This window comes from Amborella trichopoda, chromosome 3 (genome assembly GCF_054954075.1).
Source record: "Amborella trichopoda isolate Santa Cruz 75 chromosome 3, AtrichopodaSantaCruz75HAP2 v2.0, whole genome shotgun sequence".
Classification (NCBI taxonomy): Eukaryota; Viridiplantae; Streptophyta; class Magnoliopsida; order Amborellales; family Amborellaceae; genus Amborella; species Amborella trichopoda.
In genome coordinates, this window is record NC_142338.1 from 52,265,096 (window position 1) to 52,278,309 (window position 13,214).

Below are 13,214 nucleotides of genomic sequence, written 5' to 3' on the forward strand. Positions count from 1 at the left end.
GCAGTATATTATAGGCTCAATACTTAATCTATATCCTGCAGAATGCTCCTGATTTTTCTTTAAATAAATATACAAAGTGGGGGTTGTCTTTCTTAAGAATAGCAAGGCATAATTTGGGTAGTGTGAAAAAAAAAAAACATTTGAACATGTGGTCACAACACAAATGCTAGAGTTTGAATCCTAGCCTCCTGCACTAATAATAATAATAATAATAATAATAATAATAATAATAATACTAATAATAACAATTAAAGATAAGGAACACCTACTACAAGAACATTTATCTTTGATGCAAAAAACTAATAATCACCCATATCCATTAGATGTGAAATCTAAATGCGCGTGTGTCATAAGGTTAAAAAATTTTCTGTTGAATATTAAGCCTAACGAATAAGATAAATGTGGTTACCCAATTTCACATCTAATAGATAAGGTTGATCATGACCTGATCGGCAAAGATAAATAGTTGCATTCTATGTTTTTTTATAAAAATAACCATATTCTAAAAGAAACCAATAGAGTCACATCACCTTACATAGATTGACAAAACAATAATGCAAAAAAAGTTTCAAGTCCTACACCTTTGGATAAGAATAACTTATCCACAATAAAAAAAATAAAAAATTTGACCATCTCCTCTGCCAAAGGAGAAGGAACACTACATATGCACAGGAGAAGCTAATAATCGAAACCAATTATCATGCAAGATGAAAGGTGCACCATCTGACAATAGATTCATCAACAATCAAGCTAGAAAAGACCTGAACCCCACACCTTTGGATAAGATTCCTTGAATATCCGACACTTGTCAAAAACGACATAGAATATCAGATACTCCTCTCATGGTTTGCCGGCATAAGGCCCCTATCTCACTGCACCATGGTCCAAGGTTTGAGCCCCAATTCCCAAATTATCCACCCAATAAAAAAATGACATCAAATTATTGGAGTTTCAAATGCGTTGGGTAGGCTAGCAAGGGGCAGGGCCAACTCTAACCCTAGCTAGCCTTAATACACATAGGGCTCGCATAATCCGGGTCCGGCCCAAACCAGGCCAACAAAGCCCTAGCCCCTTATTAGGGTCCGGCCAGGTTATATATGTATGAAAAAACCAAGGCTAGGCCGGGCAAAACCAGACCGGCCCTACCCTCGAGTTGAAGTTGCCTAGCCATAGCCCAGCTCTCGGGCCACATTTTTTAGCCCTAACATTGGGAAATGGATTCTAGAATATCCCTAGAAAAGTGAGAAAGGGGTAGGAGCCTAATTTGCGCAAGACCTAAATGATTTTGTAGTAGGCCACCCATCCTTCTATTATTGAAAGAGTCCAAGTGCGCGCTTTGTAAATTCATGAATAAGGAGGGGGTACTTTTGTGAACATGCGTGTTTATTGTCTTTAGGGGTTCTTAGCATGAAATTTGCCTTTATTAAAGAATAAATGTGGATAAGGTTAAAATAATGAAGGCAAAACCAAGGGTAGGTCACACGTGACTCACGCATTGACCAAACTAACTAGAATTAATTGAACCCTTATTTCAAAAGGAAAATTGTTTACATTTGCTGTTCTCCGAAGTATAAAGCATAGATGCAAACAGGTGATCCATCCAAAAATAATTGGAACTAATGGGTCTAAATATTTTTTTAATAGAACTATTATTTTTAATTTTTAAAATTTATTTATTTATTCATATTCATAAACTCCATTTTATAGATTGCATATCCTTAAAAAGTATCAAAAATAGATTTTTAAGCGGTGACACATTTCTACATGGAAGCTGTGTCCATTTTAAAATCATTAAAATGGGTTTCCTTCCTTTTTACTTAAAATTTCGGTTGAAAATTTTGGATAACCTGGTTGAAATTTTTGAACTCCATGAATCATGATCTCGAAGGGCCGGGTTGATATTTAATCTTATCAGGAGTAGAATATTTTAATTGAATTAATATATTCTACATATTGTTATTTTGTTAGATATTTCATATATTTAATAATATATATATATATATATATATATATATATATATATATATATATATATATATATATATATATATATATATATATATATTTATAAAATACATATTTAGCTATTTTTAGTTATTTTTGGCTAAAATCATATGATCATCAAAATTACTTTGAACAAATTAAATGCATATTTCGAAAAGATAAACCTATATTAAAATTGCCTATAAGTTTATCTTTAATAATTTTGTGACGAAAATTGTCAAACAATGAATAACTCAATCTCATGATTAATTTTATTGAAACAATGAATTATCAATAATAACAAATATATCCTAATAAGCATGAGTGTAAGGTACGAAGAATTTGGCCAAACACACCTTACCTCTTTCAAAGTGGTTTTCCATTCGAAGTTTTGTAAATGCCAATTGCACGAAGGAAAAGGGGTTGGGTCGTGGTGATGGCACCCACACTCTAATCACCATATTCTGGTTTTCATTCTCATCACTAACACCATCCTATTGGCACCTTAAAAAAAAGTTAACTCTTAATATGTTTGAAAAAATGGTAGATGCCTTCCCCACTAAATTACCGTTAAAAAAAAAAGAAAAAAAAAAAAGCATGAAGAAGAGGTTGCTAAGCTCTTCTCCGAAGAGAGACTATAGGAGCATGCAATGCTTTTCCCAAGCAATAATTGCATAGGAGAGCTTAAGATACAGAAAAATAAATCGTAAAGTTTCAGTAAATATTGCCCAAATTTAAATTTTTGTTTCAAAGTCATAGCCAAAAGAGTGTATACAGTAACAACAAATTTTGGTACGAGCCTTTTATGTACCTGGTATGGCTGTGCTGTCTTTTACTGTATGAGCAGTAATGAGGTGAGATTTCACTTAACTCCATATTATAATAAATGAGTGAGAAGTATTTAATTTCATTTAGAAGGTTGTATTGTCTCCCTAACTATCCAACGAGTTTTCCGGGACTCGTCTCAGCCAAGGTACTTTGCCAACCTTGCTCGGGATGAGTAATTCAGCTAAGTCTGAGTGGATTTGGCTGAGTTGTGCATATCTTTTTTACAATGTATAAAAATAAAGAAAAAAAACAAAAAAATTTCTAAAAAAATAAAAAATTAGAAAAAGTATTTAGAGATAATAAAAACCATTAAAAAGCTAAAAAAATATGAAAAACATATAAAATATGGACTACTGGAAATTTTAATTTATACCTCAAATATTTCAGAAAACATATAAAAAGAAGAAAAACGTGAAAGATCCAAAGTCATCCTAAAACTATCAGAATCATCTAAAAATCATTTCTATCATTTCTATTTCTTAGATTTTTTTAATATTGTTTTTTTTTTTTTAGGGCGATTTTGGGGGAGTTGAGTTGGGCACCGAACTCACCTCGTCGCCAGGGTGAGGCTAAGTCAACTTGGCCGAGTTACATCACACAGTATCTAATCTCCAACCAAGATCATGAAACCCTAAAAATTTAAAGTTTTGTAGTTTAAAGTGTTCTGAGGAAAAGGAACACTCATTCACCCAAAAAAACGAAAAGAAAATCCAAAAATGAATGAAATGGAACTATTTAATTCGTTGCGATAGGTGGCATTAGGAACTAAGGGTTTTCAAGATCAAGGAGCAAATATTTAGTTTGGAAAATTAAATGTTCATGTACGAGTTGGAAGGTACCGGTGAGAGTCAAAGGGATTAATAAATGAAAAAAGATGCAGCTTATATAAGGCCTAGGCTTTATAAAAACAAGTTAACGCTTACCTTGAATCCTCATTCTAAAAACATTTTATGGCATCAAAAATCTAAATGATGGCTTTAAAATCAATTTTTAAAATTTAAAACTCAAAAATTTAAATCTGATGTATTGTAAACATTTATCTTTTGGGTGAAGTAGACGGTTTAGATATTTTATTATATTATATACTATTTTTAGGTCATAAAATCTTAATATTTTTCACAACCATGATGAAAGTTTTCCAACACCATAATTGTAACTTTAGGTAAATTTTGAGGTGAAGCGATACTTGTTTTGTTAAGGCTGCAGCCATATAAACCCATTTTCTAAACCCATCCAACAACCACCTGCTTCCTCACACTCTTTGAATGCTAGGTCCGCCCCTTTAAATACACACTCCTACCCCCTCTTAACTGTTACAACTTTACATCTCTCTTTCTCTTTCTCTCTAGTAATGGCGATCTCTTCAGGAGGTGAAAATGCAAGGCCAGTTTGTGTAATGGATGCTTCAGGGAACTTGGGTATTGGACTAGTGGAGAGGCTTTTGAAGAAGGGCTACTCTGTTCATGCTGCAGTTCAAAATGGAGGTCTGTTCACTTTTTTTGCTCTCTGTCTTTCACTAAAACGATTTCTTTTTCATCTCCTCCTCTCTTTCATTCGACAAGTTGCAGAGGGGAGTTTTGAGAAGAGAGTCAGCCTTTTGAGTTGGGTTTTGTTTATTTATTTGTTTGCTTAACCATGTGTTTATTTATCGTAGATGATGGCCAAATTCTAAGGAAAATGATCACTGAGAATGAGAATCTGAAGGTTTTCGGCACCGATATGATGGATTATCAGAGCATTATCGATGCCATTAAGGGTTGCTTTGGCCTTTTCTATGCCTTCAAGAGTCCCATGGATCAATCGGATTATGATGTGAGTTCTTCTTCTTTTTTTTAAAAAAATAAACCTACTGGAAAATTCAAATCCTCAACCATAATTGGATTCTCACTTAGAAAATTCCTCTACTTGTCTTTTGGACATTGATGATTTATGTGCAACTGTGCATGAAAAATAGGCAAATTTTGAGCTAAGCTATAAAGTGGTTTTCTCTTTCACAAAATGAGCCCAAATTTTGTATTTCCATATCAAATTCATGCAGCAGAAGTGTTTTGCCTGTTTAAGCTTATGGGTACCCGACTAATCCACTAAATTAAGGGGTTAATGGGGTTTTAACGTGTTAATTTTTGTAATTGTAGGAGTTCTCAGTGGAAACTGAAGTCATGGCAGCACATAACGTGCTAGAAGCTTGTGCTCAAACAGAGAGCATGGAGAGAGTAGTGTTCACTTCATCGGTCACAGCCGTTGTTTGGAAAGGTGACAAGAATCAAGCATCAGATGTTGATGAGAGAGATTGGAGTGACCCCAACTTGTGCAGAAAGTTCAAGGTATTTGGCCTGTCTATATTTGAAAATTTGAGTTCATATCAAAGATTTGGATTTACGGCGGATCAGGATTAGTGTTGGCAACTCCAATTGGTTTGAAAAAGGCTTTGCCGCAAAATGATGATCGAATGTTTGGATCTCTCAAAAAATAAAAAGCTTTGCCCATATAGGTTTGTTTTCGGAGTATATTCGTTTGACTCTTTTTTATTAGAAAAAGGGGAAAATTTTGGACATAGTTTGTTAAGGGAACTCCTAATCCAGGCTGAATACCCCCAACATGGCCCTTTCCAAAAGTTATTTTGAACATCATGCTGAACCGTTATTAAATGCAAAAATTAGGGAGAGAATAGCATTTTTATCATCTTTTTTCGAACATCGTGCTCTCTAATCCCATAGCTTCGAAAATTTAACCTTAAAAATTTGGGTAGGAGCCGGTATTCCCCCCTGAATAACAAAAAATAAATAAACTTGCATCCGACCATTTTCGAAGTACTTTTTGTACAGCACAGAAATTTTGTCTGGATGTATCGACTTTACCAGGGTTTTCCATATTGGTTCAAACATAAGTGCCAAGAACTATAACAGCCATAAGGCTTTTGTTGAAACAAAAAGTTGTTATTTTACGCTTTACTTATTTTGTGAGGGTTCCTAAAAATGGGTAGGTTTGCACATGGCTTGTACTCCTGGCATAATTCAAGTTTCGAACCGTTGACCAGGGAGTAAAGTAACAGCCGTTATAACGGTAAAAACAACGTTATTCAAAAGTTGCCTTACATCTCTATATTTTCCATAACCCCGTAGAACTTCAGTCAAATTTTAAATTTTCGGCCGAAACTCACTGAAATTTTATTACTTTTATCAGTTGTGGCATGGCCTAGCAAAGACCCTTGCGGAGAGAACGGCTTGGGCCCTAGCAATGGACAGAGGAGTGGACATGGTCTCAATAAACTCAGGTCTCTTGACTAGGCCTCAAATCCCTCTCTCACATCCTTACTTGAAAGGAGCTGCCGAGATGTATGAAGGCGGGGTGTTTGTAACGGTCGATATTGGCTTCTTGGTGGATGCTCACATATGTGTCTATGAGAACCCTTCAGCTTATGGCCGTTATATTTGCTTCAACCAACTCATCAATAGATCCGAGGACGCAGCGAGATTTGCAAGGATGCTAAGGCCCCCCGTTCCGAGCCCCCCATCAAGGTAAATATGAGGGGTCAAGTATTTACTCACTCTGGTGAAAATCTACTCTAGAAATAATATTTTCAATCTACAACTTTTAGATCCACTTTAGAATCACTTGATGAGTGTTTTCAAGCTGAATTTTTAAACACTTAGATCGGACTGATAAACAAATTGGGGGTCTTTACGACGTTAGTTTTTTCAAGCCTTATTTTTTGTTTGGCATAGTTTCTAGGTTGGGGAGGTTACATCCCCCATTGGTGAAAAATCAAAAATAAAAAAATACTTCAACTCTTTTGTGAGGCACCTCCTTCCGTTTGGGAAGGTCAGGTATTCTTTTGTCCCTTCTAGGGCAATAATTGAAAAATACCAAAAAGCGTAGCACCATCTCAATTACGAGGGGCATAAAGGCAATGTATAAAAAATCAAACTTTTTTGGTTTTAACCATTTTTTATGAAACAAACTTTGGTATTCCCCACCTATTCTAGGTACAAACTATATTGCTCTTTAAATATTTAAAAAAGAAAAAAACCAGAGAATTAATTTATAACTTTGATTTTGTGATTATTTTTTTTTTAAAAAAAAAAACCTTTGATTTTTTTATTTCCTATTTAATAATTTGATATAAGTAAAAATCATCAATTCATAATTTGGGATTTAACTTATGGGTGTCCTCTATTTCTTGTTGCAGTGAGGATTCCAAAATTTATGAGCAAAGAATCACCAACAAGAAGCTCAACAAATTGATGGTGGATTTTGAGAGAGAAGATGAGAACCAACAGTGTATCTAACTTGCTTTGGGCCTCTTTGTCGATAGAAGTGAACCATGTACAATTTTGAAAAGCCTAAGAATAACACTCTTCAGATTCCAAAGAATCAAAAGTTTAAGAAAAAGGTTGAAGAATCTGAGAGGTGATCACTGTAGAAAAAGAACTTTGGGCAACCACCAATCACAGGTGGACCCATCCACTCTTATCTTGTTCATAAACAAACTATGTTTAAATAAGTAGTATTATATTTTGTATGGCACAGAGAGATTTCTTCAATGGAATATCGTCTCATCATAAAGCAATTTCTTTATTTTTTATTTTTATTGTTTTAACTTTTGGTGGTGTCGTGGGGCGTGAATTATGTGGTCTCATACGTGGGAATGCTTGGTTTTTGTGAAGTTGGATAATAATTCAGTTGAATATTAGTGCATATCGGACGTATGATACACGTGGTGCACCGACCTAGGCCCTACTATGACAACGAATTGTACTTAGTCGCAACGTTTCATGCGTGGAACTCATTTGAAGAGAGAAAAGGGTAGTGGGTGCTTTTAGATTTTATCAAAATTCCTCATTTGAAGAGAGAAAGGTAGCGGGTGTTTTTAGATTTTATCAAAATTTAGCATGAATCCTGAACATTCAAATATCAGAAGATATGGCTTTTAATAAAGTGGAATGATCGATTGAAAAATGTTTTAAGGTTGACAATGTGTTCCATCAGTTTACCTTGTTTTTTTTTTAATCGACGTGGAATAAAAGACATGTTAAATAATTGAAAATGCATATCTGTTTTGAATCCATCTGATTGCAAAACTCCAAAACCTAATGTAGTTGAAATGTATATTGGACGCGGTTAGCATGGGCCAGCCTGCATAATATAGAAATGTGGGCTTGGCAATATATATATATATATATATAATTTGATCTTAATTTTTAGAGAATATATAATTTTTAACATGGAGATCATGAATATGAAAAAATAAGATAAATTAAAAATTGAAAATAATAATTATATTAGTTACAATTGTGTTTAGATGGACCACTTATTTGCATCCATCTTTAATATGGATGTCTTATACCTCTCGACCGACATTGTAGAAATGCGGTCCAACCTGCATGTTCATATATATTCGCCTTGGGGCCATCCATTTCCATTAGTAGAAATTGTGCACATATGATGATGGTGTAAAACAAATAAAAAATGTATTACTTTCAAAGTCCAAATCATTTTTTCCTTCTCAGCTTCATGATCGTAGATTCGTAGCGGATGAAGAAATTTTGGTCCACGATAACTATCTAAGACAGTCTCGGAAGGGGAAACCTGGTTCCAGTTTAATTGATTAAGTTGGGCCTTGAATATGAATGTTGAGACAAAACTGGGCCACTCGGCCTCTGAAAAACAAGGATCTGGGTTACAAATGTGGTGTGAGGACCTAGCTTGGGTTAAGCCATGACAACCTTAGGGTAGGGTCTGGTCCCAGCCCCTACGGCCCGAAGGGGGCTTCATTAGGCCCTTGCCAGGCTTCGACTAGGCTCTATCCTGACTTGGTGAGCCGGTAGGGCTCGGACGGTTTCCAGCCCTATGACCGTGGCCCTCCATCCACGGGACTCCTTATTTCCAGCAAAAGCCACTTTTTTCATAAGCATATGCGGCAGGTCGGTTTTGTAGATCTCCCTGGCCCCTAGGGAAATGAAAGATCAAATCAATAAGTTAATTTCCTTGCTGTTTAATTATCAACGGTTTACTATGCATTTTCAACCACCCATTTTCTATTATCAACCACCCATTTTCTATTATTAGAGAAAAATTTACCATGGATAAAAAGTATCATGTAAAGAATCGTAATATTAACAATAGCCTCAATTTGCTTCACGAAACTGACTCACGAAGAAGACGAAGAAGAAGAAGAGGCCATTCTCATTTCCAAGACCTATTCTCAGTTCATATATTTATTATGCTTGTCTCAAGAGTTAAACACAATTAAGAATGAGTTACAGATGACAATATAAACTCATGCAATAGTGACATGATTTCCTAAGAATGAGTTACATATGACAATATAAACTCATGCAATAATTTCCTGCTCAAGTGGAGCATACTGTCCACTCCGTCTCTCCAGAAAAAGTCATGCTAGGAGTATTTTCTGGACTCTGACTCCGAATTTTGGCAATGTAACATGTAGTACCTATATACCAACCTCAAAAGAAAAACATTATAAAAATAACTAAATAAATAAATCTCACTCCATGGGCCTAAAAAATATAACTCCTCAAGATGTGATAGGGACCATCAGTTTTTTGAGGGCTAGATCTAGATGTTGAATAACTTAAACGCCTTTCTTTCTTTCAAAATATTCATCTAATAATTCTTACATGGATCGTAAAATTACACATAAAACTTCGAAATCGCTATTTTGGCCAAGGGAGTTAGTACACATTATGCTCCAGCGGGAGCATAGCTCAAGACCACTGTTTTTCTTCTTTTTTTTTTCTTTTATCAGAAGTACAAGTACTATACAGGACCAAACAACTCTAAAAGAATGCTAGAGATTAATTCATGGAGTTATAGGATTGAAAACTGGAATCCATGAATATGTAAGGTTGTCAAGTGTGAACACAGGCTCCATCCTTGATGAAGCAGTCAATAAGTTAGTTGAAATTTAAACAATGAGCATCTATTGCGGACCTACACCCTAACCACCGAGCCAAGGCCCATATTTTTTCTAAATGAAAATGAAAGTGATTCAGCTTGAGCTCACAAATGAACTAATTACCTTTAGGTTGCATCATAATGTGGTTTTGATCACTGAGGCATCGCTTCTCTACTGGTTTAAAATTCGAAAAAGTTAATTAAGATTGCAACCTTAAGCTGCAGATGTCAAGTGCATCTCAAAAATTCTGTAAAAAAGAGTGTTACAAAATTAAAAAACTTTCGAATTAATCATCCTGACCTTGAGATGAGATGTATAAATATAGAGAAATGAGCAATAATTTCATGCAACCGTTGTATAGTAATATGATGCAACCACTTTAAAAAACCACCTTATGGCTATTTGTTTGATCCAAAATTTGAAATATACACTCTTTTCATTCTAGTGAACAATCACAAAAAAAAAAAAAAATTGAAAACACAATCTAGAAAGTACTTTTTTTAGCCCAATTAACATAGGTTGTTTCATTTTGTTGAGATGCTTAGATCTAGGCCTTAGAAGTATTTTTTCATTTCCAATTTTTTTGGATGGCTTTATTACCATTAGATGAACAATGTTAAAAAAGAAAAAAATCATTTTGAGTTTATAAAGGCTAAGATATTGAAATTTACAAAATGAATGGTTTAGATTCGTTTTTGGAGGGGATTCATTTTGACCATATCTAGGGTTCAAATTGAACTATTTTTTTAGAGATTGATTATTGAGATAAAGAGAGTGTGTGTGTAAATTTTGAGATCATACAAATACTACATGGTTTTCTAGAAGTGTCGTTGCATTTTACTATGATACAACCATTGCATTGGATCATTGCTCTAGAGAAAATAACAATTTCAAGTCTTAAAAATAGTTTATCTTATGATTTATCTAGACTATATATTTTCAAGTGTTTATAGATCTGCTCAATCTATATCATTTTTTAAATTTTAAATTTCATAAGCAGTGTTGGAATTGGATTTTCAAACAATCATAAGGTTTCCGGCACCATAACTATAATTTCCGGCAAAATTTTGCAGTGTATCTTACTTGTATAGTATAAGGTGCGCACCTTATGTAAACCTCACCCTTTAAAATTTCAAATATTTTACATGGGTAGATTAAGTGCCTGTTTGCTATTGTAATATGATTTCCCAAATTTGTTCTTGATTTTATTCTGAAAAATGAATACTTACTTTGTAACCTTGGTATCTTCTCCATGTTCACATATTAGTTCAATTCACTTATACAAGCAAAAAATTCACAATAATGTTAAAAACGTTATTTTAAGTATATTTACCACATAGGCTAATGGTTCCCTCCTCATGAACTGATTGATACTCCTATCCTCATAGTTGAATGCTTCTCTCCTCATGAATAGATTGATGCATCTTTTGCTTCCTAGTAAAGTTCCCTGAAATCTTTTCCATTTGGGGATAATGGTTAGTCCTAGTTCCACAAATAATCCCAAGAATCATAGAGTCGTTACGCCTTGTCCTTGAGGTAGGCAAGGCTGACAACCCACAGTCTCAAAACAGCAAGGACACCTAAGCGGACCGGCGGTGTCCCTTTGTAGAAAAAATTGAGAACGAGTGGCAAGAAGAGAAAGAAAGAAAATACAATTTTACATGGTTTAGTCTCTTGGACCTACATCCACAATTTAAGGGTTATTCTGTTGTTCTCATTATTTCATTCATCTAATCTTAAATAGAAGTTTACAAGATAACAACTAAAATAAAAACTAACTCCCCATATCACCAACTTATCACCAAGATATTCTTCAAATTTAGTTACCCAAAATATGGAATATGGATAACTATATCATCCTTGTACCATATCGAGTAGCTAGTTATACATGGTTATTTCAATACTCTCCCCTCAAGTTGGTGCGCTGATATCTATCAAGCCCAACTTGCTTAATGCTTCTTGAAACTGTACTTTGCTTATGGCCTTTGTGAGGATATCAGCAAGTTGATTTTTTTCTTCTGACAAATGGAGTAGTAATTGTTTTGGCTTGAATTTTCTCTCTCACAAAATGACATTCTGTTTCTATGTGCTTAGTGCGTTCATGAAATACGAAACTTAATGCAATATATGTAACAGCTTGATTGTCGCAGTTCATAACCATTGGAAGGAAAATATTGAAACCCATATCCCTAAGAAGAAATTCTAACCAAATTAATTTGCAGGTTGTAGTTGATCGGACTCTGTATTTAGCCTCTGCACTAGATCGAGCAACCACATACTGTTTCTTACTTTTCCAAGTTACAAGGTTCCCCCTACAAAAGTACAATACCATATGATGGATCTTCTATCTGTATGATTATCTGCTCAATCAACATCAGAATAAGCAATAAAATCAGTATGACCATTTTTTTTTCCATTAAAAATCCTTTCTCAGGAGATGACTTAAGGTACCTTAAAATTCAATTGACAACTTCAAAATGAGCAGTTTTTGGAGAATGCATGAATTGACTTACCATACTGAGCAATATCAGGTCTAGTGATAATAAGATATATAAGTCGACTAATCGAACGTTGAAACATCCCAATGTCTTCCAAAGCTTTGCTTGAGTCTATGTTGGCTTTATAATTTGTCTCGAGTATCAATAGGTTTACACCCTATCTTGTCAGTTTCACCCAAAAGGTCTAAAACATTTTTCCTTCGGTAAATAAAAATTCCTCTATGAGAGTAAGCAACCTCAATTCTAGAAAAATATTTGAGTTTTCCCAAATCTTTAATATCAAACTTCATATGAAGGTATTCTTTCAATTTTGTTATGGCATTTGAATCACTTCATGTTATAACAATGTCACCAACATAGATAAGAATAATAACATTCTCGGATTGCCTTCTTTTTATAAACATGGATGAATCAACATTACTCTAAGAAAACCCTACATCAATGAGAGCTTGACTTAACTTTGCAAACCATGTCTTGGGAGACTGTTTAAGCCCATAAATTGTTTTTCTGAGCTTGCAAGCCATAGTTTTGATGCCTTCTTGAGGATGACTAGGGGGAAGTTTCATGTGAACTTCTTCTTCCAAATTTCTGTGTAAGAAGATATTTTTTACATTTAATTGATACAAAGGCCAATCATTGTTGGCAGCAATAGAAATTAAAATCCTCACAGTATTCATTTGGACCACAGGAGCAAAGGATTCCTTATAGTCAAAACCATAGGTTTGGGTGAATCCCTTTGCAACAAGTCTCGCCTTGTATCTCTCAATAGTTCTATCACTTTTGTATTTCATTTTATAGACCCACTTGCATCGAATTGGTTTTCTTTCTTTAGGAAGAGTATCGACATCCAAAGTATGATTTTTCTTTAAAGCAACAAGTTCATCTTTCATAGCAGTCCTCCATATTGCATTTGAATTAGCGTTCTCGAAGCTAGTGAGTTCTTTAGTTGAGAAAATTTTTGTCAAGTAAGCCCTATATTTAAGAGA

At 34.4% G+C, this 13,214-nt stretch overlaps 1 protein-coding gene across 1 annotated transcript; it reads left to right on the forward strand.

Annotated features, from left to right (window-relative positions):
- Positions 1-4,123: 4,123 nt before the first annotated feature.
- On the forward strand, positions 4,124-7,377 carry LOC18429243 (cinnamoyl-CoA reductase 1). The gene is made up of 5 exons (XM_006838533.4): positions 4,124-4,295; positions 4,466-4,623; positions 4,947-5,135; positions 5,995-6,329; positions 7,001-7,377. The coding sequence occupies exons 1-5, from the start codon at positions 4,163-4,165 to the stop codon at positions 7,098-7,100; spliced, it is 915 nt and encodes a 304-aa protein (XP_006838596.1). The 5' UTR covers positions 4,124-4,162; the 3' UTR covers positions 7,101-7,377.
- The last annotated feature ends 5,837 nt before the right edge of the window (positions 7,378-13,214 follow it).

Bases quoted from the DNA above. Each gene is read 5' to 3' on its own strand.
- LOC18429243 (XM_006838533.4), top strand. From the start codon at position 4,163: ATGGCGATCTCTTCAGGAGGTGAAAATGCAAGGCCAGTTTGTGTAATG. The intron at 4,296-4,465 runs GTCTGTTCACTT...TATTTATCGTAG, and splicing joins TGCTGCAGTTCAAAATGGAG to ATGATGGCCAAATTCTAAGG. The intron at 6,330-7,000 runs GTAAATATGAGG...TTCTTGTTGCAG, and splicing joins GTTCCGAGCCCCCCATCAAG to TGAGGATTCCAAAATTTATG.